The sequence below is a fragment of a genome, unplaced genomic scaffold, assembly GCF_019419815.1.
Source record: "Pyrus x bretschneideri cultivar Hongxiangsu unplaced genomic scaffold, Pyrus_bretschneideri_v1 Contig3, whole genome shotgun sequence".
Classification (NCBI taxonomy): domain Eukaryota; kingdom Viridiplantae; phylum Streptophyta; class Magnoliopsida; order Rosales; family Rosaceae; genus Pyrus; species Pyrus x bretschneideri.
Window position 1 is genome coordinate 4,204,875 of NW_025999612.1, and position 26,995 is coordinate 4,231,869.

The 26,995-nt window shown below is 35.9% G+C and overlaps 1 protein-coding gene across 2 annotated transcripts; it reads left to right on the forward strand.

Annotated features, from left to right (window-relative positions):
* Positions 1–14,907: 14,907 nt before the first annotated feature.
* LOC103941851 (respiratory burst oxidase homolog protein A) lies at positions 14,908–24,178 on the forward strand. Of its 2 annotated transcripts, XM_009352047.3 has the most exons (14): positions 14,908–15,920; positions 16,130–16,289; positions 16,516–16,564; positions 17,242–17,355; positions 18,850–19,272; positions 20,694–21,080; positions 21,184–21,279; positions 21,403–21,518; positions 21,647–21,814; positions 21,891–22,050; positions 22,196–22,393; positions 22,493–22,621; positions 23,006–23,084; positions 23,174–24,178. In XM_009352047.3, exons 1-14 carry the CDS (start codon positions 15,224–15,226, stop codon positions 23,281–23,283), a joined length of 2,886 nt encoding a protein of 961 aa, XP_009350322.2. In that variant the 5' UTR covers positions 14,908–15,223; the 3' UTR covers positions 23,284–24,178. The 2 variants fall into 2 exon arrangements, with proteins under 2 accessions (XP_009350322.2, XP_048445431.1); XM_048589474.1 differs by lacking the exon at positions 18,850–19,272.
* The last annotated feature ends 2,817 nt before the right edge of the window (positions 24,179–26,995 follow it).

Below are 26,995 nucleotides of genomic sequence, written 5' to 3' on the forward strand. Positions count from 1 at the left end.
TGTTTGTCTCTCAACACATCTTCCAGACAGATCACTTGCATTCTGCAGATGACTTGTACACTATTCGCCAGAAGTCGGACGAGCCACTACGAAAGTATGTCGGCCGCTTCAGCCATAAGTATTCTCGCTACGTTGAGGCAGATGACAAGATCGCCCTCAAAGCCTTCACGGTAGGCCTACGTGATTGTTTCTTCAAGTACATGATCAATGCTAACATTTGGAAGACTTACTCTGGGGTGATGGCACAGGCTTACAACCACGCATCCGCCAAAGCAAGGACATACCAAGGGAACCCCCATATGGTTAACCCCTATCAACAAGTGGGAAATGGAAGTCAAGTTCTACCAAGTGAGGAGATCTTGTCCATTTAGACACGCATTGTATCATCTTCTGCCTTATTTAGCTACTCGCTAAGTCACCAAACGTATTTGTCTCTTGGTAAGAGGAAGAATTTTTACTTTCAGCAAGCCTATTACAACAAGAGGGATAAAAGTTCATATCAAGACAACCAGGGGTGAACGTACCATTGACTATTATGACTATGGGGCCAAGCCTCACTTTTTCAAAGTGGAGAACTGGGCACTGAAGGAAATGCTATTATAAGAAGGCATACACATTACAAATGTTTTGACTCTCAACCACTTGAGATCTTTTGTCACACAAGCCATTCAGCAAATATTTAAAGAAGAGGGAATTTAGACAATTTCTTCTAAGTTTTTTGCATTCCTAGCATTAGAACACTTGGTCTACGTTGACCTACCCCTATACTCCAACTCAGAGCTTCAACATGCGTACTTTGACAAAGTATGTGATACTAAGTGTTACAACCAACATGGTTCATCTATCGAAAGCATGGATCCCTTCATGCATAGCAAAACATTCATAAGCATTACTCATGTCAATCAACATAAACATCATACATTCCAACATATCCATACATAAGCCAACTGTGCTTCGAAAGGGTTCAACATACTTTGTGTCATTCGACACTTGCTACAATGTGCCTCGACACCTCGCCCTTATTCTCATCAACCAAGTGATGAAATGTGAAGAAAGAACTCATCTTCATGCCACCAACGAGGTGATGAAATGTACAACTTGTACTCTAATATCATTTGGCAACTTGCCACTCATGTCACCAACCAGGTGAAGAATGAACTTATTTTCATGCCACCAAACAGGTGATGAAATGTACAACTCGTACTCTCCTTCGTGCCACTAACCAGGTGATGAAATGTACAACCCGTACTCTAATATCATTTGGCAACTTGCCATTCATGCCACTAACCAAGTGAAGAAGGAACTCATCTTCGTGCCACCAACCAAGTGATGAAATGTACAACCCGTACTCTAACATCATTTGGCAACTTGCCACTCATACCACCAACCAAGTGAAGAAGGAACTCATCTTCGTGCCACCAACTAGGTGATGAAATGTGATGAAAGGTGATAAAGGAACTCACATTCGTACTACTAACCAAGTGATGAAAGCAACTTACTATTTATTCCACCAACCAGAAGATGAGTGGTACAACTTGTACATGTGAACTCCTAGCATTCATATATAATCAAAAACCCTCAAGCTTTACAACTCAACTAGGGGAGCATTTATGCCTAACAAGATTTATAGTCACTAACAAAGTCTTATTGCAAGCCAACAATGGCTTCAGTGCATAGTATACGAAGATCAAGCTCTTCAGCCCTCTTACATTTGCTTCAGACATTTATCCTCTGTAACAATGCAAACACTACAACCCATAGAAAGCTTCACACACTCTTGATCAAGATTGTTCGAAGCAAATTCAATTTATATGGTTCATCCAAACCATCGACTACTATAAGGTGTGGCTTGCATCACAATCTCTTACTCAACAGTGTGGAAGCAAAATTTGTATATGTTGTCTCTCCCACATTTTCAAATTTCTAATTTCCGTCCCCCCCCCCCCCCCCCCCCAAAAAAAAAATTGGGAAATTCAACAACTTCAACAAATTGAGGGTAACTACAATTCTCAAAAGCTTCACACACTCTTGATCAAGATAGTGTGAAGTAAAATCAATTCATGGTGCCCAACAAAGCTTCAACCTCAAAGCTTCACCCATAAAGTTTTAACACAAAAGCTTCAACAAATGGAGGGCAACAACAAATGTCAAAAGCCTCACACACTCTTGATCAAGATAGTGTGAAGCAAAATCAATTCATGGAACGCAACAACTTCATCAATGGAAGACAACAACAATTCTCAAAAGCTTAACACACTCTTGATCAAGATAGTGTGAAGCAAAATCAATTTATGGTGCCAACAAAAGCTTCAATAAGTGAAGGGCAACAATAAATGTCAAAAGCCTCACATACTCAATTTATAGTGCCAACAAAAGCTTCAACAAATGAAAGGCAACAACAAATGCCAAAAGTCTCACACATTCTTGATCAAGATAGTGTGAAGCAAAACCAATTTATGGTGACTAACACAAAAGCTTCACCTACAAAGCTTCAACATCAAACAAAGCTTCATCAATGGAGAGCAACTACAATTCTCAAAAGCTTCACACACTCTTGATCAAGATAGTGTGAAGCAAAATCAATTTATGGTGCCTAACAAAGCTTCAACACAAAAGCTTCACCTACAAAGCTTCAATACAAAAGCTTCACCTACAAAGGTTCAACTCTCAACTACAAAGCTTTAACACAAAAGCTTCAACACCAAAACTTCACCTACAAAGGCTCAACTCTCAACTACAAAGCTTCAACACCAAAGCTTCAACACCAAAACTTCACCTACAAAACTTCAACATCAAAGCTTCACCCAAAAATTAAAAAAAATAAAAAAAATAAAAAAAAAAGAAAAAAGGAAAGAAAGAAATGAGCCTAGGCCTCCCTTTCTTTGGGCCTAACAACTTTCCTACCAAATATATATGAATGACGAGTTTTGGGCAACCACTTAGAAAGGAAAATGGTGAAGTTTTGTTTGGAAAATTGCCTACTAGCAAGACACATCCCTTGACCGGAGACTTGACAGACTCCTACTATATACCACTACATCTTGGTACTCAGAAATTTCGCGACTACTCAGTGCCTTGGATTTTTCAAGTCCCCAACTGAGAAGTTTTCCTCACTCAAGAAATTAAGGGAGTACTACTTCAACCTACAGGGTCCACCCACGAAGTTTCAACATGCAAACTTCAACAAAATAAAAAATCCAAGCTCGACATCATTGCTCTAATTGAAGAGATCGAGAAGCCTCAACAGCCTTTTGCTAACACCGCTGTCGAAGAACAAAGCTTCGCCATACCACATCTACTACTTTGTCAAACAGCAAAAGTATCCCATATCATCAGGATCGAACATACTCTAGGTTTGACGAACTTGTTTTGAACCTCAAATTCTGGAGTCAGCTCGCTCATTTGGAGGAAACCAGAAAACCCTCCAGCCCAGTTCAAACATACACCTGTGGAAAGTCAAGTACAACAAAGCATGTGCCGATTCATCCGTCTTCTCCAAAAACAAGAGTACCTCATATCATATATCTTCCCTGTTTTTTCTCTTTATCCTTGTTACTGAATAAGAGACAAGGAGAATGAGCACAATCAGCCGGAACCCAAGATCAACCTACTGATCTGAGACTGATTGCTTGGAACTCTAATTGCTTACCTTGTCTGTCACCTCCTTCGGCAAATTTCCTCGCTTAGAGACTTGGGGGACTCCTACTATATGGTTTGTATCGCACTTAACCAAACCCGAAACTACAAATAAGCTTCAAATGAAATACATACATTACCTTGTGCATTAACGCCAACTAAAGATACCACTCATGGATGAAGGAAAAGTACTTCCAAGAGAAGATGCCACATCTACTTACAGGACAAAGAAGGTAAGTGAAGGCGACACCACACTTCGGTACTTGGAAGTTTCGTGATTACTCAATGGCTTAGATCTTGCAAGTCCCCAACTGAGGAGCTTCCCTTACTCGGGAACTTAGAGGAGCACTGTTTGTACCATACTTAACCAATCCCAAAATTACTAAGCACCGGTCAACAATATACCGTCAAGGACCCACAAGACTTTTCCTCCAACCATGAGGCCAATCACAACGCGACACATGTCCGTATCAGAGGCCAATCACAGCGCAACACGTGTCGATATCAGAGGCCAATCACATCACGACACGTGTTGATGTCAGAACAAAGCTAGAAACTCTCTTCTATAAAAGTGGATCATTCTCCCACAATAACCCCTAATGTCATTTGTACTAAATTATTCACTAGAACTCACTAAAAGAGAGCTTGAACCTATGTATTTGTGTAAACCCTTCACAACTAATGAGAACTCCTTTACTCCGTGGATGTAGCCAATCTGGGTAAACCACGTACATCTTGTGTTATTTGCTTCCCTGTCTCTATTCATTTACATACTTATCCACACTAATGACCATAGCAATCTAGCGAAGGTCGTAAACTTCACACTTTCTATTGTACCAAAGTCCTCACTGATTTTGTGCATCAACACTACATGATATCACTTGTTTAGGTTTTCCCTTTCCTGGTTAAACCGGAGCCTAAATTTCTCCATTTTTCCCTAAAAATTGTCGTCCCTCTCCTTTCTCAAAACCTGTCGTGCCCATCCCTTATTTTTTTCATAAACTTGTTGTGACCCCTTCCCATTCTTTATCTTTCATGGTCTTTCAAGCTTCTTCTTCCTTCTCCACCTCAGGTCCCTCTCTCGGGTCCTAATGTTGCTCACTTTTTGAAACACACCGATTCCCATTACCTTCTCTGGTTTAGTCAGATGTAGTTGTTTCTTCTGGATTACAATTTATTTGGTTATATGGATAACTCTATTTTGGTCATGCCGCCACCCTTCCTATTGCTGACAAGAAGCTTACTTAACTGGATTCGACTTTCGCTACGTGGTTTCAGACGAATCAATTAGTTGTCATTATTTGACTTCCACCTTCTCTGGACTAATTTTGTCTTACTATTAGCAAATTCTTCTAAAAAAATATGGAAATGTCACCATGTGCACTTTTATCAGGCTTTTCTAGCCAATGCCACCAACCTCTAGTTTTAATTACTACTTCTCATAAAAGGCTTCAGCTTCATCTCTGACTACCTTCAACATGCTAAATTTATTGTCAATTCTATAATCAACCCGTTTCTAATAATGATTTGGTGACCTCTATGCTTAAGGGTCTTGATCCTGATTATTTGATGTTTGTCACTGATGTTCTCATTTTTTTCTCCTTTGTTAGAATTTCCTTATCTTCGTCCATGTCTTCTCAGCTTTGAGACCCAAACTCGCCTTGAGAATATGGCCAAGCCATGCACTTTTTGCTAGTGTCATTGGTGCTCCCGCCTTTGTCACTGTTATGCAGCACGCGGCCCAGCCGCCTTATCCCATCCTAATACAACAGCAAGGCATGCCGCAACAGCAGCTTGCTAAGCTCACGGCCCAAACTTGCCACAACTGCAATTGCAGCCCTCATGGGGTCTATAATAGGCCATGTGGTGACTACAATTAGAGGTCTAGCGGCATATGGGGTTGCAGTAATTTTCGTGCACTACTACAAAATTATCTATTGTTGGCGGTCCAAAAACCGACAAGAAACATATATTATTGTCGAATATTATGCAAAATTAGACTAAAAATGGATGCAGTGGCGGATATAATAAGCGACAAATTTGCCAGCATCAGGAAATCAATTTTCCAACAGAAAATACTCTAAAACTGACAGAACTTGTGTCAGATATAACCGACAGAAAATATATTAATAATGAATAAAAAAGAACATTTTCTGTCGGATAAAACCAACAAAAAATACATATAACTGATAGAAATTGTGTCGGCTATAATCGACAGGAAATATTAATAATGAATAAGTAAAGCATTCTCTGTCGGATAAATCTGACAGCAAATATATTAATAATAAAAAAAAATAAAAAGGACAAGAGAGCATTCTCCTTTCTTCTCGTTGAGCATTCTTCTCCCCTTCTGCTCGAAATCAGAATCTGCAACTAATATACAACCAGAAAAACATGCTTCAACCTCCATGCACGATGGAATTTGAAGCTTGAATTCAAAAGATCCAAAACCCAACTCCACCAACCTTTTTCCCAAACACAAAACACAACAATCCATCTAAGAAAAACAAAAGAGAAAACCCACATCTTCCACTAGGAAACAAAACCTTTCATACAATGGACAAAAACAAAGGAAAACAAAAACAAAAATCAACCCTAAAACAGGTGAAACCAAGAGTTAAGATTACTTCCTCATCTTGCAGGTTTTTCTCTCCAGATGATTCGGTCCCAGAGTTCTATATACAGAGACTTGTCATCGGGACTCATTGATACACCGAATATCTACCCAAAGAAATCAATATCTCGCCGCACTTTGTAATCTGCCTTTGTGCTATATATATGCACAAAATTTGCAGGTTCCATGACCACCATGAATTGACCATCTGATGAAATTGAACAGTAATTCGTTAAAGTTCCCACTATTAAAGCATAGCATTAAATTCAATTCAAGTATTCAAACAAAGCATTCAAATGCAAACACAAAGTAACACATTTCAACTAATATCAATAGATTTAAGGTACGATTGAGGATCGAAACGGACAAATTCCAAGCGACATCATCTTCTTTTAGAAAAATCCAGAAACCCTAGATTCCTAAATTGAAATTAAAACCAGAACAAAGCAGAAATCACACCTGAACCCAAGGCAAGAAACGGAGAAATAAAAAACGGATTAGAGAAATTACCAGAAGCGGAGGACGAGATGAGATGAGGGCGAGGATGAGTGGAGGGTATCGGTGGCAAGACTACCGAGGGCTTAAGGTCTAAAGCGGAGATGAGGTTATCGGTGACAGAGGAGAGCTTGGGATTCTGGCGTTTGAGCTTGACGGTGTAGGAGGACGAGGATGCGAAGAGGCGGCAGTGGCTAGGGCGATGGTGGAGGAAATGGTGTTGGTGCAATCAGAAAGACGATTTAGGGCTCTCAGTCTTCTTCTGGACGACTCAGCTTCCATTTCTTTTTTCTGCTACTTCATAGGTTTTATTTTGGAAAATTTTCATTCCTGTCGGTTAAAACAAATAGAAACATTTTTTTTTAAAACGATAGAAAATTTTCATTGCTATCAGTTATAACCGATAGAAAAAAAAATGGCCTAAAAAATACCCCCAAAATTCCCTCCCAAAATTTTAAATTCCCTCCTAAAATTTTAAATTCCTCCCAAAATTTTGTTACGATTTTAAAAAATAAAATAATAATTGCTTGGTTTAATAAATAAATAAATAATATGTATTTAAATAGAATATGTGATAAAGAAACAAAAAGATAATTTTACAATGAAAATGTCATCACACAAACTAAATATTGTCTAACCAATACTTAATAGAAGTACAATATTAACTTTAAATGTTTGTTTAATCTACCGTTTTGATGCAATATGCATTCTATGAAACTTTTTTCAACGATCCAACCATCAAACTTATTTGTACACACTCCGAGATTGCATACATAAAAGATCATAAAAACAAACATTCAGAGATTACATAACGGAACAAAAAATTTCGACGATTATAAACGAAAAATCACAATTTAACGGTTACTTTAGCTCTGGTTTTGATGATTTTTTACAACTACACTCCTCGACCTTATAAGAATGTAATGAATAAATTTGATCTTTAATTTAAAATATTTACACTAGTAGATACCACAAAATCTTATTTTATACTTAATAGAAGTATATTATTAACTCTAAGTGTTTGTTTAATCTACCGTTTTGACGCAATATGCATTCTACGAAACTTTTTCCAACGATCCAATTGTCAAACTTATTTTTACACACTCTGAGATTGCATACTTAAAAAATCCTAAAAAACAAACATTCAAAGATTACGTAACGGAACAAAAATTTTTGACGGTGATAAACGAAAAATCACAATTTAACGGTTATTTTAGCTCTGATTTTGATGATTTTTTATAGCTACACTCCTCGACCTTATAAGAATGTAATGAATAAATTTGATCTTTAATTTAAAATATTTACACTAGTAGATATCACAAAATCTTATTTTATACTTAATAGAAGTGTAATATTAACTCTAAGTGTTTGTTTAATCTACCGTTTTGACGCAATATGCATTCTATGAAACTCTTTTCAATGATCCAATCGTCAAACTTATTTGTACACACTTTGAGATTGCATAATTAAAAAATCGTAAAAAACAAACATTCAGAGATTACGCAATGGAACAAAAGTTTTCGACGGTTATAAACGAAAAATCACAATTTAACGGTTATTTTAGCTTCGATTTTGATGGTTTTTTATAGCTACACTCCTCGACCCTATAAGAATGGCTTGAATGAATTCGATCTTTAATTTAAAATATTTAGATTAGTGGATACCACAAAATCTTATTTTAAACTTGATGGGGAAGTATAACATTAACTCTAAGTGTTGGTTTAATCTACCATTTTGATGCGATACGCTTTCTACGAAACGTTTTTCAACGATTCAACCATCAAACTTATTTGTACACACTCCAAGATCGCATAAGTAAAAAATCGCAAAAACAAACATTTAGAGATTAGGTAATGGAACAAAAGTTTTCGATGGTTATAAATGAAAAATCACAATGTAACGTTATTTTGGCTCCGATTTTGATGATTTTTTGCAGCTACACTCCTCGATTCTATAAGAATGCAATGAATGAATTCGATCTTCAATTTAAAATATTTACACTAGTGGATAAATCTTATTTTATACTTAATAGAAGTATAACGTTAACTCTTAAGTGTTTGTTAAATCTATCAATTTGATAGGATATGCATTCTACGAAACTAGTTTCAACGATCTAACTGTCAAATATGTTTGTATATACTCCAAGATAGCATGTGTAAAAAATCACTTAAAAAAACATTCAGAGATTATTCTGGTGGCCGTCCAAAATTTTGCTTTGTTCGTGTCGGTTATATCCAACCGAGCCATGAGTGAAAAAAAAATATTTAAAACATGTGTTTATTTATTTATTTATTTATAATCAATATAACATTTTAAAATAATAAAATCAAACATGATAGAGTACGCTAGATGTTCATGTGTGTTTATGTGCCAGACAATGTGCTTTGTGACGCATTGAAAAAAATTGTTTGAATTTCTTTGTATCTTGTTGCTTGCCTGTGAAGGAGCATAATCCTTTTACAAAAATGATAGAGCTTTAGATTGTAGTCTGTTGTTATTATTCTCTCAGAAAATTTATGGCTCATGGAAATTGGGTTCATTAGACTTTAGGGTCATGAGTGAAAAAAAAAATTTAATTATGCATTTATTTATTTATTTATAATCAATATAACATTTTAAAATAATAAAATTTTCATTTCTGCCGGTTATAACCACCAGAATACTAAAATAATAACCGCCAGAAAGTAAAATAATAAAATAGTCAATTTCTGTTGGTTATAACCACCATCGTTAAGCCAGAATCCGCTACTAAATTTCCTCTAGGACTTTATGTCGGATATAACCGACAAGATTTTTCTAATATGCGTCACTAATTAAATGATGAGTTAGATATAATTTATCTAACAGGATTTTTCTAATATCTACCACCACCATCCGCCACCTAAAACTAATATTGTAGTAGTAATGGTGGTGGTGGTGGTGGTGTTGGTCGTAGCAATTAGCAATCCAACAATTGGGCCTTCAACACCAATAACCAACAAGGTATTCTTGGTGATCCTCTTTGTTGTTTGTGTAGTTTTGGCAACTCTCCCAACCATCACATCTTTGCTTGTCCTCATCGCCCTACACCTTCTTTTGCAAGCTATCATGATATTCCTCATGATGTTGCCAATGATCTCACCTAGTACCTTGATACGCAAGCTACTTACCACATGGCTAATAACGGGGCTGCCCTCCAAGACTCCTCTCCATATACTGGTAAGGATTTTGTCCTCGTTGGTAATGAGGATGCTCTTTCTATCACTCACACTAGTTCTCTTCATCCTACTTTGGGGTCTCGTTTGTTCAACTTAAATAATGGCTTACATGTTCATTCTCTAAAGAAAAATATTTTCTTTGCTTTTCAATTTACTAAAGATAATTCCATTGTTCATACTATTCATCATTTTGGTCAATTTATTTCTGACTTTTCATTGGTTCTCTGTTGTTTCAAGGGTGCTGTAAAGGTCATCTCTATCCTATGTCTTTGTCATGTTCGTCTACCTTCCATGTCGTCTCGTCTTCCCTGTGGCACTCCCATCTTGGTCATCCAACTTTCAAAGTTTTATCCAAATTGTCTTTAGGTTTATGTCTTAATTAAATAAGGCGTTTTGTAAGCCTTGTGCACTTTCTCAGTCACACAAACTATCTTTTAATTCCGATATAATTATTGGTCCGTTACTTCTTTATTTAATTCATTCAGATATTTGGATGTCTTTTACCCCCTCTCTCTAGTTTTCGATATTGTGTCTTGTTCACGGATGATTATAGTTGTTATTCTTGGGTTTCCCTATGCATACTAAATTTGAGGTTTTTATGCACTTTGAATCTTTATACAATATGGTGAAAAACTAATGGTGGTACGTAATACATAAATCATTCTTCAAATCAGCCTATATTAATTCATCCATTGAATTCATTCAAACCGATGGTGGTGCGGAATACATAAATGATTCCTTTAAAACCTTTTTCCATAAAATTGGGCTTGTTCATCGTGTCTCTTGTCCACACGTCTCCGAACAAAATGGTATTGCTGGACACAAACATCATAATATATCTACTGTCATTCGCCTCCTCTTAAACACTGGTCATGCCCTGTCCTCTTTTTGGGTTGAAGCTGCTCTCCGTGCCAACTTTATCATTAACCTTCTTCCATCTTCTATCATTGGTTGGTCTAGTCCTTATTTTCATCTTTTTGGTCGTCACCCAAATTTGTCCTTTCTTCGTACGTTTAGTTGTCCGTGTTACCCACACATAGGGACTTATACTACTAACAAATTGGAACCTCGTTCCAATGAATGTGTTTTTGTAGGTTACATCTTGCAACATATCCTAATTAAATGTTCAGTTCAATTATCTAAGAATTGTTCATATTTGGATCCTTAACATATATCCTAATTAAATGTGTGGTAGCTAGGTTTGAGACAGGCTCTGATTGATAAAGAAAAGTGTTGAGGCATAAGTTTGAAGAAAGTTAGAGTTCTACCAAAAAATCAGTTGGCAATGTGAAAGTAGCCTCACTTTACTTATAAAGCCTATGCAAGACCCTTCTTCCCTTAATTTGGAATCCATTCTCCACAGAGGTGTAACTCATGATGAATGCTAAATAGAGAAAGATGCTTTTCCAGGTGAATTGAGATTATAAGTTGCGTAATTAGTTTTCAGCCAATTAAGGTAAAACAGCATTAGGGTTGGTGCAAGGTCGTATTCTTAAGATCTAATGTGTACAAAAGAAAAATCTAATCTAAGTTTTTTCACAATAAGGCTATGTATATCACACGCAATACTTCGTTGTTGGAATCTAACATCTTAGTCAATTTTAATTTTTTATTTTCTAATCTTTTGGTTTCTTTTACCTACTCAGGTACAGAAAAGAGGATATCATTGTTTAAGCACTTACTATATAATATAATACCATCACATTCTTTTTCCTTTGTTTGTTCCTTTTACTGCGACGTAAGTAAGCCCTTCGATACTAGCTACAAGTACCCAGCATCTAATAGCAGTAACAAATGTAAGGTTAGATTTGCATGTGTTGAAAATTGAAAGCATTCTCTAGATCTATTAGCATTGGAAGCCACAAGCAATATTTTAGGTATACAAATCCACCTACCTCAGCCCTTAGAAGCTTGCAAGTAATGACTGTAATAGAAACACTTGTTACTATTGCATTTTCTCAACTCCACCAACACACAAAATGTGAAAGATTCAGAACGAACTCACCCCCAAAGAAATAAAAATAAAAATTAATTCTAGTATCCCCACCAGTTTCTTGCCTGCAATTTGTGAATCATTTCCTCATTAAATAAAATCATAAATAAAAAAACACCATGGAATTCTTCTCTTGTTCTTAAGTGGCCACCAAAAAAAGCAGAGTGAAGAGAATAGAAAGGAAGAAACCCACAAACATGGATTTTCTTTTCTTGACCCCATCAAAAAGAAGCTTTTTCTGCTAGTGGTCACATGGCGTTTTTACATTTGTAGTGCTTATAAAGAAGGAGAATTGTCATTTGCACTCCAATTTTTTTATATTTAAAAACAAAATACACTTATGAGGAGTACAAAATAGGAGCGCTTGTGTGTCGTCTTGCTTGACAAAACTATTGAAAGTCGTTTTTAATTAATATATGAGTCAAGCACAATTAATGTAATTTAAATTAAAAAAAAAATTGTTACCACTATTAAGATCTTTTCACATGACATCTTCAAGATCACTAAAAATTCTATTATTTTAAAAATCATCGCCTCGTGCCGCCTAGCCACTAGGTTGCTGGTCACCGTCCCAATTAAGAAAGGGTGCCTAGACTTACTTAGGCGCTTGCCTAGTCTGCCCAGACCCGCCTAGGCATCTGCAAGGTTGCAACTCTCAATTAGATAGAAAATGAATAACTTTTATGTTGCAATTTTTTTTTATTAAGTTGTAAGAGACTTGTAAATACTTCAATGAACACATATTATATGTTTGTTTCCCATGTTTACATTATGTTCTAATACTTCATAATCTATATGTCATTTTATTTTGCAATTTATGTATCCGAATGAAATTATGTATTTTTTTTAAGTATAAGCAAACACTTTATTTATATGATATATAATAAATTTACTTAAATCCGCTTAGGCCACCTAGCCCCCCCCGTAGACCGCTTAGGAGCGAGGTCCCAACCCACCACCTGACTAGCGCTTAGACTCTTTTAGAACCTTGAGAATTCAAATCATTAGTATGCTCGATCAATTAAAAAAAAGAACGTGACAAAAAGAAAATGAATGAGTTGAGACTACTTGAATATCACTATATATGACAACACTGTTGGGAAATTTGGAAAAATAATCAAATTTTAGACCTTATATAGGTTTATAGTCACCATTTTAATTTTATGATAATTAAAAGGTTTTTTTAGCCAAAATGGTCCCTGAGATTTGCATAACTCCTCAATTTGGTCTCTGAGATTTGAAATCGATAGAATTGGTCTCTGAGTTTGTTCACCATCAATCATTTTGGTCATTCCATGGAAAATATCCATTAAATAAGGATAAAGTGACAAAAATACCCTCATTTTTAACAAATCATTTTGGCCTATTGTTTATTAAATGGTAGTTTTTTCATTTTGTTCCTTATTTAACATAAGTTTTCACAGAATGACAAAAATAATTGATGGTGGACAATCCTAGGGACCACTTCTATTAATTTCAGATCTCAGAGACCAAAGTGAGGAATTGTGCAAATCTCATGGACCATTTTGGCTAAAAAGCCTAATCAAACTTGATGTAAAAGTACTAATATACCCTTTATATTACGATTTCTCACAATAACCTAAACACAACCTGTAACACTGAAGATTTGAATATAGATGAAGAGAGTTTTCTGAATTCCCACATTATTTTTGGCAATTGGCCAACTTAAGAAATTAATCTTTGTCACTTTTTTGTTTTCGTTATTGTATTTAATCTTTAAATTCCATTCGGATGTCTGCAACCTTTAACTACACATTTGGATGTTTGCAACCTTTAAACCATAATGAAAGCCTGAATTGAAACAAAAAAGAATAAAAAAAACAAAGTCTTCGAGATTAAATTGCTAGGTATCTCGGTACTTCCAATAAGATTTTAAAATTGATGTGATTGAAGAATGAAAGTGCAGTCAAAGGTAACAATAAGGCTGTTGTATCGTTTTGCAAAAATCCGAAAGGTTGCAGAAAGTAGTTCAAAAGTTGAAGAGAATAATGAAAACTAAAAAGTGATATAGATTATTTCCTCATTTTAAGGTAGTTTAAAGGTTGTGTTTTGGTTGTTGTTAGAAATCCTAATATTAAGGGTATATTAATACTTTTACATCAAGTATTGATTATAATTACATAAAATTAAAATGATCGTTAACATTCTATACGGGATTTAAAATTTAGTTATTTTTCCAAATTTCTCAACACTGTTAGATGACGAATAAAAATAAAATAACTACTCAAGCTAAATTCTCAGTTTGCGGGATATAAAAACACAATTGATAATGAATAAAAGCTTGACATTCAAATAATAAGTCACCATTACAAATAATGCATGTAACTAGTGTTCTAAAAATCTCCGCCTAGCGCTAGGCGGCTGGTTACCGACATGATTAGTCCCTAAGCATTTAAAATTAAGAAAGGGCACATAGCCTACCTAGGCGCCCACCTAGACCTGTCCACCCACCTAGGTCGAAATTCTTACTTAAGAAAGATAACTTTCATCTTGCATTTTATTTTTTCATTAAATTGTACGAGATTTCTTGAATGTTTGGATGAACACTCATTGTATGTTGTTCCTCATATTTTCAATATGTTCGAATATTTTATAATCAATATATCATTCTATTTTGCAATTCAAGCGTTTTAATACAATGATGTATTTTTTTAAGTACAACTAGACAGTTATTTATATGTTATATAATAAATTCAATTAAAATTAAAAAAAAAAACTGCCTAAACCCCCACCTAGGCTCCGCCTAAACTCCCGCCTAGACACATATCCGTCGCCCAACCGGTGCCTAGCACCTTTTGAATCCTTGCGTGTAACACATTCAAACAAACCGTAACCACATCCGCATATAATTTCATAACAAATATCAATTTACATAAAATAAATAAATAAACGTACATATATAACACATAAATATGTACATGTATAATATAATTGTGGTGGTTTTATTGTATGCTCCCCACGAGATAATTGAGTACTTTTAGCTTTCTTCCTTCTCTGAATACAAAGCTTTGTCTGCTTCTCTCTTTTTTCTGTGTCTAATGCTGCGTTCCGCGTACATGTCTTTTCCCTGAGATTCCGAACAAACCGCGTTCCACGACCAATTCACTCTCTTTTCACAAAAAGAATAGAAGAAAACAAAACTCACTCATCACTCTCCTCACCTCTGCATTTTTACAACTCTTATAAACACCACCACCTCCCTCCATTCATTTTTAAATTATATACAACTGTTTCTGTTTGTTAATTATCATTCTGTTTTATTCATAAATGAGGGCTCTTCCGAGGCACGAGCGCCGATGGGCCTCGGACTCCGTCCCCATGAGATCGACGGTCAGCACCGGATCATCATCTCCGGCAATGACCGATGACTCCAACTCTGGGGATCAGGAGTTCGTCGAGGTAACTCTCGACTTACAAGATGACAACACGATTGTCCTCCGCAGCGTCGAGCCGGCCACCGTCATTTACATCGACGAACTCGCCACCGCCGGAAATGAAACTCCGACGTCGGCGTTGGCTTCAGCTTCTCAGTCGCCATCCACGATACGGCGAAGCTCGTCCAACAATCGGATACGGCAGTTCTCTCAGGAGCTCAAAGCCGAGGCCGTAGCGAAAGCGAAGCAATTTTCTCAAGAGCTCAAAGCCGAGCTGAGGAGGTTTTCGTGGAACCAAAGCCACGGCTCGAAAGTTCTCTCCGCTTCGACTTCTCAGAATGCATCAGTCGGTGGTGGCGGAGGCGGTGCATTTGACTCGGCGCTGGCAGCTCGAGCTCTCAGGCGGCAGCGAGCGCAGCTTGATCGCACTCACTCCAGCGCTCAGAAAGCGCTTCGGGGGTTAAGGTTCATTAGTAACTGCAAGAGTACGAAGACCAATGGCGTCGATGCTTGGAACGAAGTGGAGGTCAATTTCAACAAGCTCGCCAAGGACGGCCACCTCCATCGCGCCGATTTCGGTCAATGCATCGGTACTACTACTACTACTAAAACTACAATTTATCTTGACATTATGCATGCAAGAAAGATTTCTGTAAAATGATTTTTCGGGTTTCAAATGATAAACGATAAAAATTGCTCGCGCAGTTTGCCGCAGTCAATGACTCAATATTATTATGTTTATTTTCATACACTATTGATTTTTGTGTGTTTGTTGTTTTGTTTGATTTTGTTTTCGAAGGAATGAGAGATTCCAAGGAGTTTGCGTTGGAGTTGTTCGATGCGTTGGGTCGTAGACGACGAATGAAGGTTGAGAAAATCAGCAAGGACGAGCTCTATGAGTTTTGGTCCCAAATTTCCGATCAAAGTTTCGATTCGAGACTTCAGATCTTCTTCGACATGTACGCAGTAATTAATAAATTATCTAATTACCTTTGACCAAAAAAAAAAAACAATTATCTAATTACAATCATTGCTCATTAATTGTTTGCTCAACCTTAATTGTATACTCATATAAAGCAAACACTTGGACAAATAATGCCAAATCGTCATGTCGTATTTCACTTTTTTTGAAATATTTAAACTTATATGGAAATATTTTAATTCATAATTTATATATTCCAACAGGGTGGACAAGAATGATGATGGTCGAATTACAGAAGAAGAAGTTAAAGAGGTATTTTAATTATATTGATCAAAGGATTTTATTTTTATTTTATTATATTTTTTCTAATCAACTTTGAACATGCTTAAGCAGCCGCGTTAAATTAATAATATAAATGCTGTTCATGAACTTGCCTAACTCTGCGCCGACCAAACTCAATCGTTCATGAAATTTGATCTCCCTAATCTAATCGTACAAGTAATGCATAAGCTTCTTGGCGGGTTTCATATTTTCATGGCCTACATGGTGTCATTTGCTTTATTATAATTCATGTTAGGCAGGATTGGGTGACCATAAATCAATGAAAAATTCCAAAACTAACTACCACACTTAAATTAAAAAAAAAAAAAAATACTTAATAATGGAGTTAATTAAAACGTCTCTTTTTTCTTGGTTCGTAAGCATCTTTATTCATTTTTAGTTGGACATATGGCATCTCAAATTCTCGGATTTTACCAAATTTTTCGGAATGGTCCAATCGTTTCCAGTGGGGTTGGTGAGGGCTTTGTAGTCAATACATGGTAGTAAGTATTCCGGTCGTTGTTTGGAAATTTCCTTTTTTGTTTGGATAGTTTTAATTAATGTGAACTATAAACTCAGTGTTTGCTGGAAAAATTATAATTAAATTCTTATTTTATTTCTTGTAAAAAAGAATTATTATTTTATTTATTTGATCTCGAATGTTTTAGATCATCATGTTGAGTGCTTCTGCAAACAAGCTATCAAGATTGAAGGAACAAGCAGAGGAATATGCAGCTCTGATCATGGAAGAGTTGGATCCTGAAAGGCTTGGCTACATCGAGGTAGGTCCCAATTGCCACAACTTCTAGTTGGATTTTCTTTTTCTTGTATACATGTATTTATATATACACCACCTTTTTATATATTTCTAGCTGGCCATAAGATAAGCATATGGATCATTAAATATCCAAATCTTGGAGTCCGTCATTATTTGTAGTAGACTTTTACTTATAATGAAAAATGATTTATTAATGATAAAGACAGCTAGAACTGCTAGGAAATTTTGGTCAAATAGTCTTGGACAATCCAACTACACATTCTTGAGGCATAGACTTTTATAATTTAATTTGCAAATTAGTTTTCCCAAGTAATTAGTTGGGTTTACATGTCAAATAAGGCATTGACTAGTTTGTTATTGACACAGTTAAAGGCAAGATGCATGCTTAAATTTCACCGACCAGAATTCCACTTAATTATCAGATTTCTTTGTTTTATTGACAAACTTCTTGACAAACATCTGGGATGGTTGAACCATTTTTTTCGTTACTGTTGACTTAATTATCAGATTTCCTTTTTTTCTCATTCCTTACTTATCTTGCCTGAATTTAATTATGTGCCTGCTACTAAGTGTTTTGAGACATGGTCTTTTTTCTATGAAAAACGTTGCAACAATAAGGTCGAAAAATAGTGGATGAATTATTCCAAAGGAAAAGCTAGTGAAATTTTTTCTTAAGCTGGTAGTTATATAGGTCATCACCCTTGCATCTTTTCCATTCTCAAAAGCCTTTCATGACAGTTTCAAACAATTTTCTTCTATCTATATATAAAAACAGTGTTTGATTTTTATTTACATCTAAGGGCAGAGAAATATTAATTAAACCAAACTTAGTGGAGATGTTCGAACTATTGGAAGAGATGTGACTAACTATTACACATCATATCTTGAGAGGGTACTATCGTAATTTAATCGTAGATACGGAAAATCATCTTCACCTACCATACACTTGGCGAGTGCTATTTTGACTTACACATAGTTTTGTGAGGATCATCTTCGGATTCTCTTTGTGAGGATCCATATGGTCCTTTAATCATATCCATTCATCGTGAATTGTGCGGTTAGTTTTCGTAAGATACTATTTATGTTTTATTTTAAATAAATTTTTTATAATGATTTTTAATCGTACGATATGCAATAGATGAACAGAATTAAAAGATCCCAAGATTCTCACCTCACTCTCCCACGTGGACCTTCTACTTCTACGCTTAATTCTCACTCAAACACGAGGCACGCGTGCAGGGTTATTAGTTGACATCATGCAGATTTCTTGAAATCTTTCCTGCATTGCATGGTAGTCATCTTCATTCTCTGACGAGTTTGTCCAAAGTGGGTGTTACTGGTGTAGTTGAATATGATTTTACTCTTGAGCTGCGTTTTGGATTCAAACTTGTTTTTTTAGTCTATGAAAAAAAAAACAAAAAAAAAATAAAAATAAAACTCTGAAGATTTTGTTGTTAATAATGTGGATGATGAGGACGACGATAAAATGTTGATGCAGTTATGGCAATTGGAGACGCTTCTACTACAAAAAGACACGTACTTAAACTACAGCCAAGCACTGAGTTACACGAGCCAAGCCCTAAGCCAGAACCTCCAAGGGCTGAGAAGTAGGAGCCCAATACGCAGAATGAGCACCAAATTACTCTATTACTTGCAGGAAAACTGGAAGAGAATCTGGGTTTTGACATTGTGGGTTAGCATTATGATTGCGCTCTTCACATGGAAATTCATCCAGTACAAGAGGAAAAGTGCTTTTCAGATAATGCGTTATTGCCTTCTCACGGCCAAAGGTGCTGGCGAGACCTTGAAATTCAACATGGCTCTTGTGCTGTTGCCTGTTTGTAGAAACACCATCACTTGGCTCAGGTCCACCAGGCTTGGCTTCTTTGTGCCTTTTGACGACAACATCAACTTCCACAAGGTACTACGTGCATGACACACTCATTCACGAAAATATTAAGGAAGACTATGAAAATAGCTTAAAAATATGATTTTCTGTTAAAGTGAACAGTACCGGAAACTTTTGTTAAAGTTCCCAAAATATGAGCTACCTTGGTCCCACTTATCTTTGGACACATTTAGAAAATATTAATTAGCAAATTTTTTTAGTAAAATTATACGGAAATTTAGAATTTTGGGGCCAATAACACATTTGTTAACCATTTCTTTAGTATAGTTATACGAAAGTTCGGAATTTTGTAAGCCAGTGATGACATGATCTCACATGGACAGCCGCCGGTCTGTGTATATCTTCCCCCTGCATCTAGGGCAAACTTTATAATATTTAGTGCCAACGCAAGGGTTTACGTTAGCCCTTGGAAAGCACTAGTTTCATCTAGAGACTATAGGCAGCAGAAGTTGACGAAATAAATAGCATTCTATATCTTTCTTTTGTTAGGGCAAAGGAAAGGAGAAAACCATATAGTGGGAACCAGAAACGCATTGACTTAATTTGGGAAAAGTAACCAGGCAACCCACATGTTTAGGATATATAAGGTTAAAGTTTTTTCTTTTCTTTTCTTGAAAAATAAGGTTAAAGTATTACAGCTGTATTTATACTTGATTCGTAGATATCTTCCTTTAATAAAAATAAAGGGAATAGGTATCAAATCACATGTCACCGAAAAAGAAATATAAAGAGGTATCACCGTCCTATGAGCACTGGTAGGTCCTAATTGCTGTTGAGGTGCCAAAACTAATATAGTAGAAATATTAATTTGAATTTGTTTGTAGGTTAACATAGTTCTATGTGCATGAGGATCCTCTCCGGTCGGATCCTCTTTGTGAGGATTCTCAAATCGTGTTTTTTTATCGTACATTGTACGGTTAGAAATCATTTTAAATACTTTTATTTTAAATTAAATATGAATAGTATTTGACAAAAACTGACCGCACGATATACGAAGAATAAACACGATTTAAGGATCTTTAGAATCCTCACAAAGAGGATCCGGAGAGGATCCTTGTGGGTTCTATGTTTGGGGTTTAGGTGAGGGGAACTCACTTGACTACATCTGGTTGACGTAATTATAGATGATTTCCTCTGTGCACTTTGTTTTCTCTACTATATAATCGTAAATGCAATGTGCCTCATTGTGACTTAGAAACTTTTTTGTATGTATAAAGGCTTGGCAAAGAGTCTTGAAGTAGCATCACATGACACATCCAAGTGAGATTGTTCAATGCTAGAGTGCCAGATTACTTGATTTGTAGAGGTCCTGAATTTATTAATTAATCTTGTTAACTGAATCCCCGGCTGATTAAACTCAATTCTCGTCTTATGAAACGGATAATACTATGTGACATCCGCTAAAATGTGCTTTCCTTTGAGAACCTTTGCAGACAATTGCTGCAGCCATCGTAGTTGGTGTCATTCTCCATGCTGGGAACCATCTTGCTTGTGATTTTCCGAGGCTTATAAAGGTTCCCGAATCAGACTACGAGAAATATTTGCATCATGACTTTGGAAAGCATAAACCCACCTACCTAGATTTGGTTAAAGGGGCAGAGGGGGTGACTGGAATTATAATGGTGATATGCATGATTATTGCTTTCACACTCGCTACACGGTGGTTCAGGCGGAGCCTCATTAAGCTTCCCAAGCCCTTCAATAGGCTCACCGGCTTCAATGCCTTCTGGTATTCACATCACTTGTTTGTTATTGTCTATATCTTGCTGATTATCCATGGCGTTTTCCTCTATCTCGTGCACACATGGTACCTAAAGACGGTAATTATTTGATATCCCTGTATTGATTAGAAATATATCTTTAATTTGGGTTGTTAATAATGTTTAAGTTTCTTAATAAAGAGTGTTATATTCATGCTTTCAGACTTGGATGTATCTTTCTGTTCCTGTTTTACTATATGCTGGAGAAAGGATCTTGAGAATCTTTCGGTCCGGCTCATATATTGTCCGTCTTCTGAAGGTGAACATGTACTAGCGCATTAATACAACTTCTGTTGTTAGGAAACTAGAATATATAGAAGGCTGCTTGCTAGTAAGTTGCAATTATGAGTTATTTGATTAGATATTAATTCTGAACTTGCAGGTTGCTATTTATCCTGGAAACGTTCTCACATTGCAAATGTCTAAGCCACAACAATTTAAGTACAAGAGTGGTCAGTACATGTTTGTACAGTGCCCAGCAGTTTCTCCGTTTGAGTGGTAAGTCACTATGGTGATACCAATTTATGAAAAACACTCAATTTTAGTCCCCTGCATATAATTAGTGTAGGGATGTTGTTTCTGATTTGCTCATCCCGAGTGTTAATTTGTTAAAATATTTATGTCAGGCATCCATTTTCGATTACATCTGCTCCAGGTGATGACTACCTTAGTGTTCACATTCGTCAGCTTGGGGACTGGACACAAGAACTTAAGAGGGTCTTCTCAGAAGCTTGCGAGCCTCCCTTAGCTGGGAAGAGTGGCCTTCTAAGGGCTGATGAAACAACCAAGACAAGGTGTATATCATGAAATTATTATTATTTTGGTCTCAATTTTAGTAAGATATTTAAGCACAAGTTTTCTGGACACCAGTTTGCCCAAGCTTTTAATAGATGGGCCTTACGGTGCCCCAGCACAAGACTACCGGAAATATGATGTCCTGCTGCTTGTTGGTCTTGGAATCGGTGCAACGCCATTCATCAGTATTTTGAAAGATTTGCTCAACAATATTGTCAAGATGGAAGAGCAGGCAGTAAGTATATATAGAACTTCTGCAGCCATTCTGTTTATTGTGACTGCTACCTCACTATCCCAATGTTATCATCTAAATATGTGTTTCTTGGTCACCAAGTCCTTTGCATAAATGAGGACTCACAAATCTGCTTTCTTCTTTTCAGGATTCCATTTCAGATTTCAGTCGAACATCAGACTTAAGTTCTGGAAGTATAGGTTCTCCCAATCCCAACAAGGTTGATCCGAAACGGAAAAAGCCTCTGAAGACCACCAATGCCTACTTTTATTGGGTAACGAGGGAGCAAGGGTCGTTTGATTGGTTCAAAGGAGTGATGAATGAAGTTGCAGAGCTTGATCAAAGGGTAATTAGACATGTTCCTGTGGAATTGATTACGTATATAGATAGATGACCATAGTTAAGTTACTTATAACTTTGTCATGACTTTTTTATTTACTTTTAGGGTGTCATTGAGATGCACAACTACTTGACTAGTGTGTATGAGGAAGGCGATGCTCGATCAACACTCATCACCATGGTTCAAGCTCTCAACCATGCTAAGAATGGGGTGGACATTGTGTCAGGCACTAGGGTAAGATATCTTATCTCTTTTATTCTATAGCATCTCATGCATGTTAACCTTTCAAGCATTGGTTTTTCCACCACAGAATTTTTGTGGCACTGAATCTGCAACCAATGCCTTAATTTGTCATTTTCTTTTTCTTCCAATACATAAACTTGGGAATTTTTTCTTTACATATGATTCACTCGGGATGTTGTTGAGCCACCGAAACTGAGTGGACAAATGGTCCATTGTGCTTCTCTCTTCCTTTCATAAATAAGATACCAGTTATATCCGTGGCACTTTATCATTACTCCTTTTTGGGTATAGCCTCGAGGTGGCGAGCACTTCCTTGGGTCGGACTTGTTGGTCGTGACAATAACTTTAGTTACTACTCTTCATTCTTGTACTTAGGTGCGGACCCATTTTGCAAGGCCTAATTGGAAGAAAGTTTTCTCAAAAACTTCCTCCAAACACTGTAATGCAAGGATAGGTAAGTCAATATTCTTAAACCTATAAGCAGAATTCGCTTGCTTTCTCCAAATACTGTTACTAATTAACCGTGTTGAAATATTTGAGCAGGGGTATTCTATTGTGGAGCACCAGTTTTGGCTAAAGAACTCAGCCAGCTTTGCTATGAGTTCAATCAAAAAGGTTCAACCAAATTCGAATTCCACAAGGAACACTTTTAGAACACTCTTGGGCAATACTTATATATATAAACTTCCATGCCCTTTAGCTTCTCCTTTCAAATCCATATCCCTTCCTAACACCTTCGTTCACTTTCGGAGTAAGAAATTTTGCAATAATCTTAGATCAATAAAAATAAGAAACTGAATTTTGTACAGTCTTGGTAGAAAAAAAGAAAAGAAAGACAATTGAAGTGCATATATATATATATATATATATGTATATGTATGTATGTATGTATGTATGTATGTATACAAAATAATCTCTATTTAGTATTTAGCCATATAAATTAAAGTAAAGAAGCACAACTAGAAGAAATATTCTGGTTAGTGAGGGGTCTATGAAAAATTTGGATGCTGCTTTGTGCCTGCATTGTATACACGGCAAGATATTGGTGGTGAGATGTAGAAGTTGACCTAAAACGTCATTATTGGGGAGCTAGTAAAGCTAGAGTGCGATACAGCATGGAGAAGTTGACCAAATTGCTAATGATTTGACTTGGATGAGGGGTTAATGGAAGAAGACATTCATAGGTGGGTAGAAGAAGACAGTTTGGAAAAAGGAGAAATTAACAGAAGAAGGTTCTTTCAGTGGACTATGGAGGTGGTGGGAATGAGATGGCTTTGTCTGTTAGAGTGATTGATCTCCTCCTTTTGTGAAGTGGGCACAGGAATATCCTTCTAGAACGTGGATGAGGAAGTTGCCGTGCAGGCAGAAGGACCACATGCAGATGCAGTGCAGTTACTTTTTAAGTTACTTTGCAGTAATAGAAATTTTCCAGTAAATGGGGATCATACTTCATGTTTTATTTATTTTTCATTGAAACATAAGTGGAAGTGTCTTTGGAAGATATTGGAATCCAGCGTGAAGTACTAAATTAGTGGCCATTATTCTTTATTGGGTGGTGTTGTCGGGACATACCATTTTATCTTTCACACACAATTAATGAATCAAAGATGATTAAAAGTTAATAGGGGTGTATGAAAGGTAAAAATAAGTGTATAAATAGTATCACCTTTCCCTATTAATCTCATGTACTTTGGTCATTATAATTAACTTTTATATGTCATTTAGTGCTATGGTTTAGTGGTGTTTCTCTTCACTTGTAAATGAGAGGTCTTAGGCTCAATTCTCGCCAAATGTGAGTTTGAACATATTATCTAGCTTGTTGTGAGGCTAACCCCCCCCCCTTCCACTTGTATAGATAATATCAGTTGTTCAAAAAAAAAAAAACAAAAAAACTTTTATATGATTATTTGCTAAAAATGTTGAAGTCTTTATTCTTTTTTGGATGCTATGGTATGAACTTTAGGACAACACAATAAATTTATAATGTGAAAGGTGGAATCTCTTTTTAAGACACTATGATCCATATAATATTCACATATTAATTTATGAGTTGAAGGTTTAATTCAGAATCCAAATCTAAACTTATATAGTTCTCAAGATATGAGAATCATTTCAATATAACACCTTAATATGGAGATTGGAGTTTACTAGCAAAATTTTGCAATGACATGAGATACAATAAAACTGGGCAAATGGTAAAACTCTTTAGAGCCTCTGACACACCCATGTTTGACTCCAACTTATGCTTTCATTTAATTTATTCAATCCGATGATCAAAAACAAAGAAGAATGTGTATAAAAACTAAAAAAAAGTGTGTGAACACCATCTCACTACAACTTACCTCCACACCAAACCCCAACAAACAGGAAAACAAAAAACAAAAAACAAAGAACAAAGTCTTTGATGGGCTTCGGGTTTATAGGCTTTGCTCTAGCTCAACCTCAGTTTTATATGGGCTTTTGGACTTTCTACTCCGGGATTGAATTCGGGGAGGTTTGATACAGCTCGGGTAGCTGATAGCTGAAGGTTGCATGATTCTGGATTTTGGTAATTGTGTTTGGAAAATTTAATAATAATATTATTATATGAGAAGTGTTATTAGCACTCTAAAAATCTCATTCTACACTTCTCACAAGTGTATTTTTCTTTCCTAATATAGAAAGTTTGGAGTGTAGAATGAGATTTTTAGAGTGCTAATAACAATTCCCTATTATATATTAAATTTATTAATTGAATGAAAATTAGAAGTGAAACTTTTTGGTAGAAAGATGTGTCTATTCAAATGAAGAATTGTAACTTTTGACTCTTCATGAATAATCACATGTTTTTCAAAGAGTCATCACAAATCCTATAAATGAGGAAGCCCCCCTGTAAATATAAAATCAATTTTCATTGTTTTACATAATCATACATATAGTGCACTAAATATTAGAGAATCTCATTGAGTTCATATGAAAGAGTATTCAACACAATTGTGGTTCATGGAGGCTTGTGATTTGGAGTGCTACTATTACAAGGATGTAGTTGTATCTTGGGAGACAAGCGCCAATCAACTATGAGCACCGTAGTGGAGCATAAACTTGTCTTAAGGACAAAGTGTCTAACTGTCTAACACCTGCCTCGACCGAATTTTCAAGTTTTCCTAATCCATTATGTCATGTTCATTTAACATTGGTTACTCATATGTATGCATTAATTTTGAAATATAATTGCATGAATCATTTCTTAATTTTTTATGTGATTTAATATAACAATTAGACCCTAATTTTTCCAACAAGTTGATTTTTCTATGATCGCATCAAACATGAATTGTATGCTTAAGAGAAACCAAAAAAAAAAAAAAAAAAAAGAAGACACAAGGTTTTACTGCACGAAACTCATTTTTAACTTACCATATTAAGGGGATTTGCATTGTAACTGATCACACACTTAACTATGATTCTCGAACAAAAATGTGTTTCTTTCATACATTTAGTCGTGGGAATATTGTCATGATGCAATTACTACTTTTCTCAGAAATCATGCTTTTAGTTCGATCGTATTATTTGACCACTTGTAGTCTAGAATCAAAACTACTACTGCTTGTACTGAATTCCACAAACTAACAATCCTATATGTCAACGAGTAGAGACTGTATATTATCATTTGAGGAATTTAAGTGTTACAATAGTTTCACATACTCTTTTGGGCTAATATAATTAAGATGTCGGAGTAAATTAAAATAACTCGCAAACCAAATATTTTAGCTATAGTAAATGAGCAAAGAAAGGTACGAGAGAAAAACATATTGGCTAGTGATTGTGAGGCTCAAATTCTTGACTGGAGGGGACACCAAAGGTCTCTGCCCTTTCATCCTTGGATAGATAGAAGAGAGGGCAAAGCTTTTGGTTTGTTATGTTGCCAAAGAGTTGAACAATGGTTTTTTTGTGTTGTCAAACAGTTGAAGAATGAAAATAGATGATGAGTGCTTGATCAAATGATCAATAGTTTCAAGTAAGAAAAGATAGATGCTCTTGAAATCTTGGCTGATGGTACGTAATATAATGCAAGGCTTGTGGCACATGCATTCTATTAGGAACAAGGTATTAACATAAAGATTCATATTTGCAGAAACTCAGAAGAAAGAAGATAAAGAAGAAGCTTAGGAGAGAAGAAAGCTTGTAAATGTGTAAATGTATTTCTTACAATCAGCCTACAATACAAGAGAGGGAAATTCCTTTCTATACAATCATATTCAAAACTACATAGCTTATCTCTTAAGCTACTGATGATGTGGCACAAGTATACAATTCATCTATATCCAATATTCCTCCCTCAATCGTAACTGGGATTTCCCAGTTTAAGGTAAGCCCAATGTCTAAGAA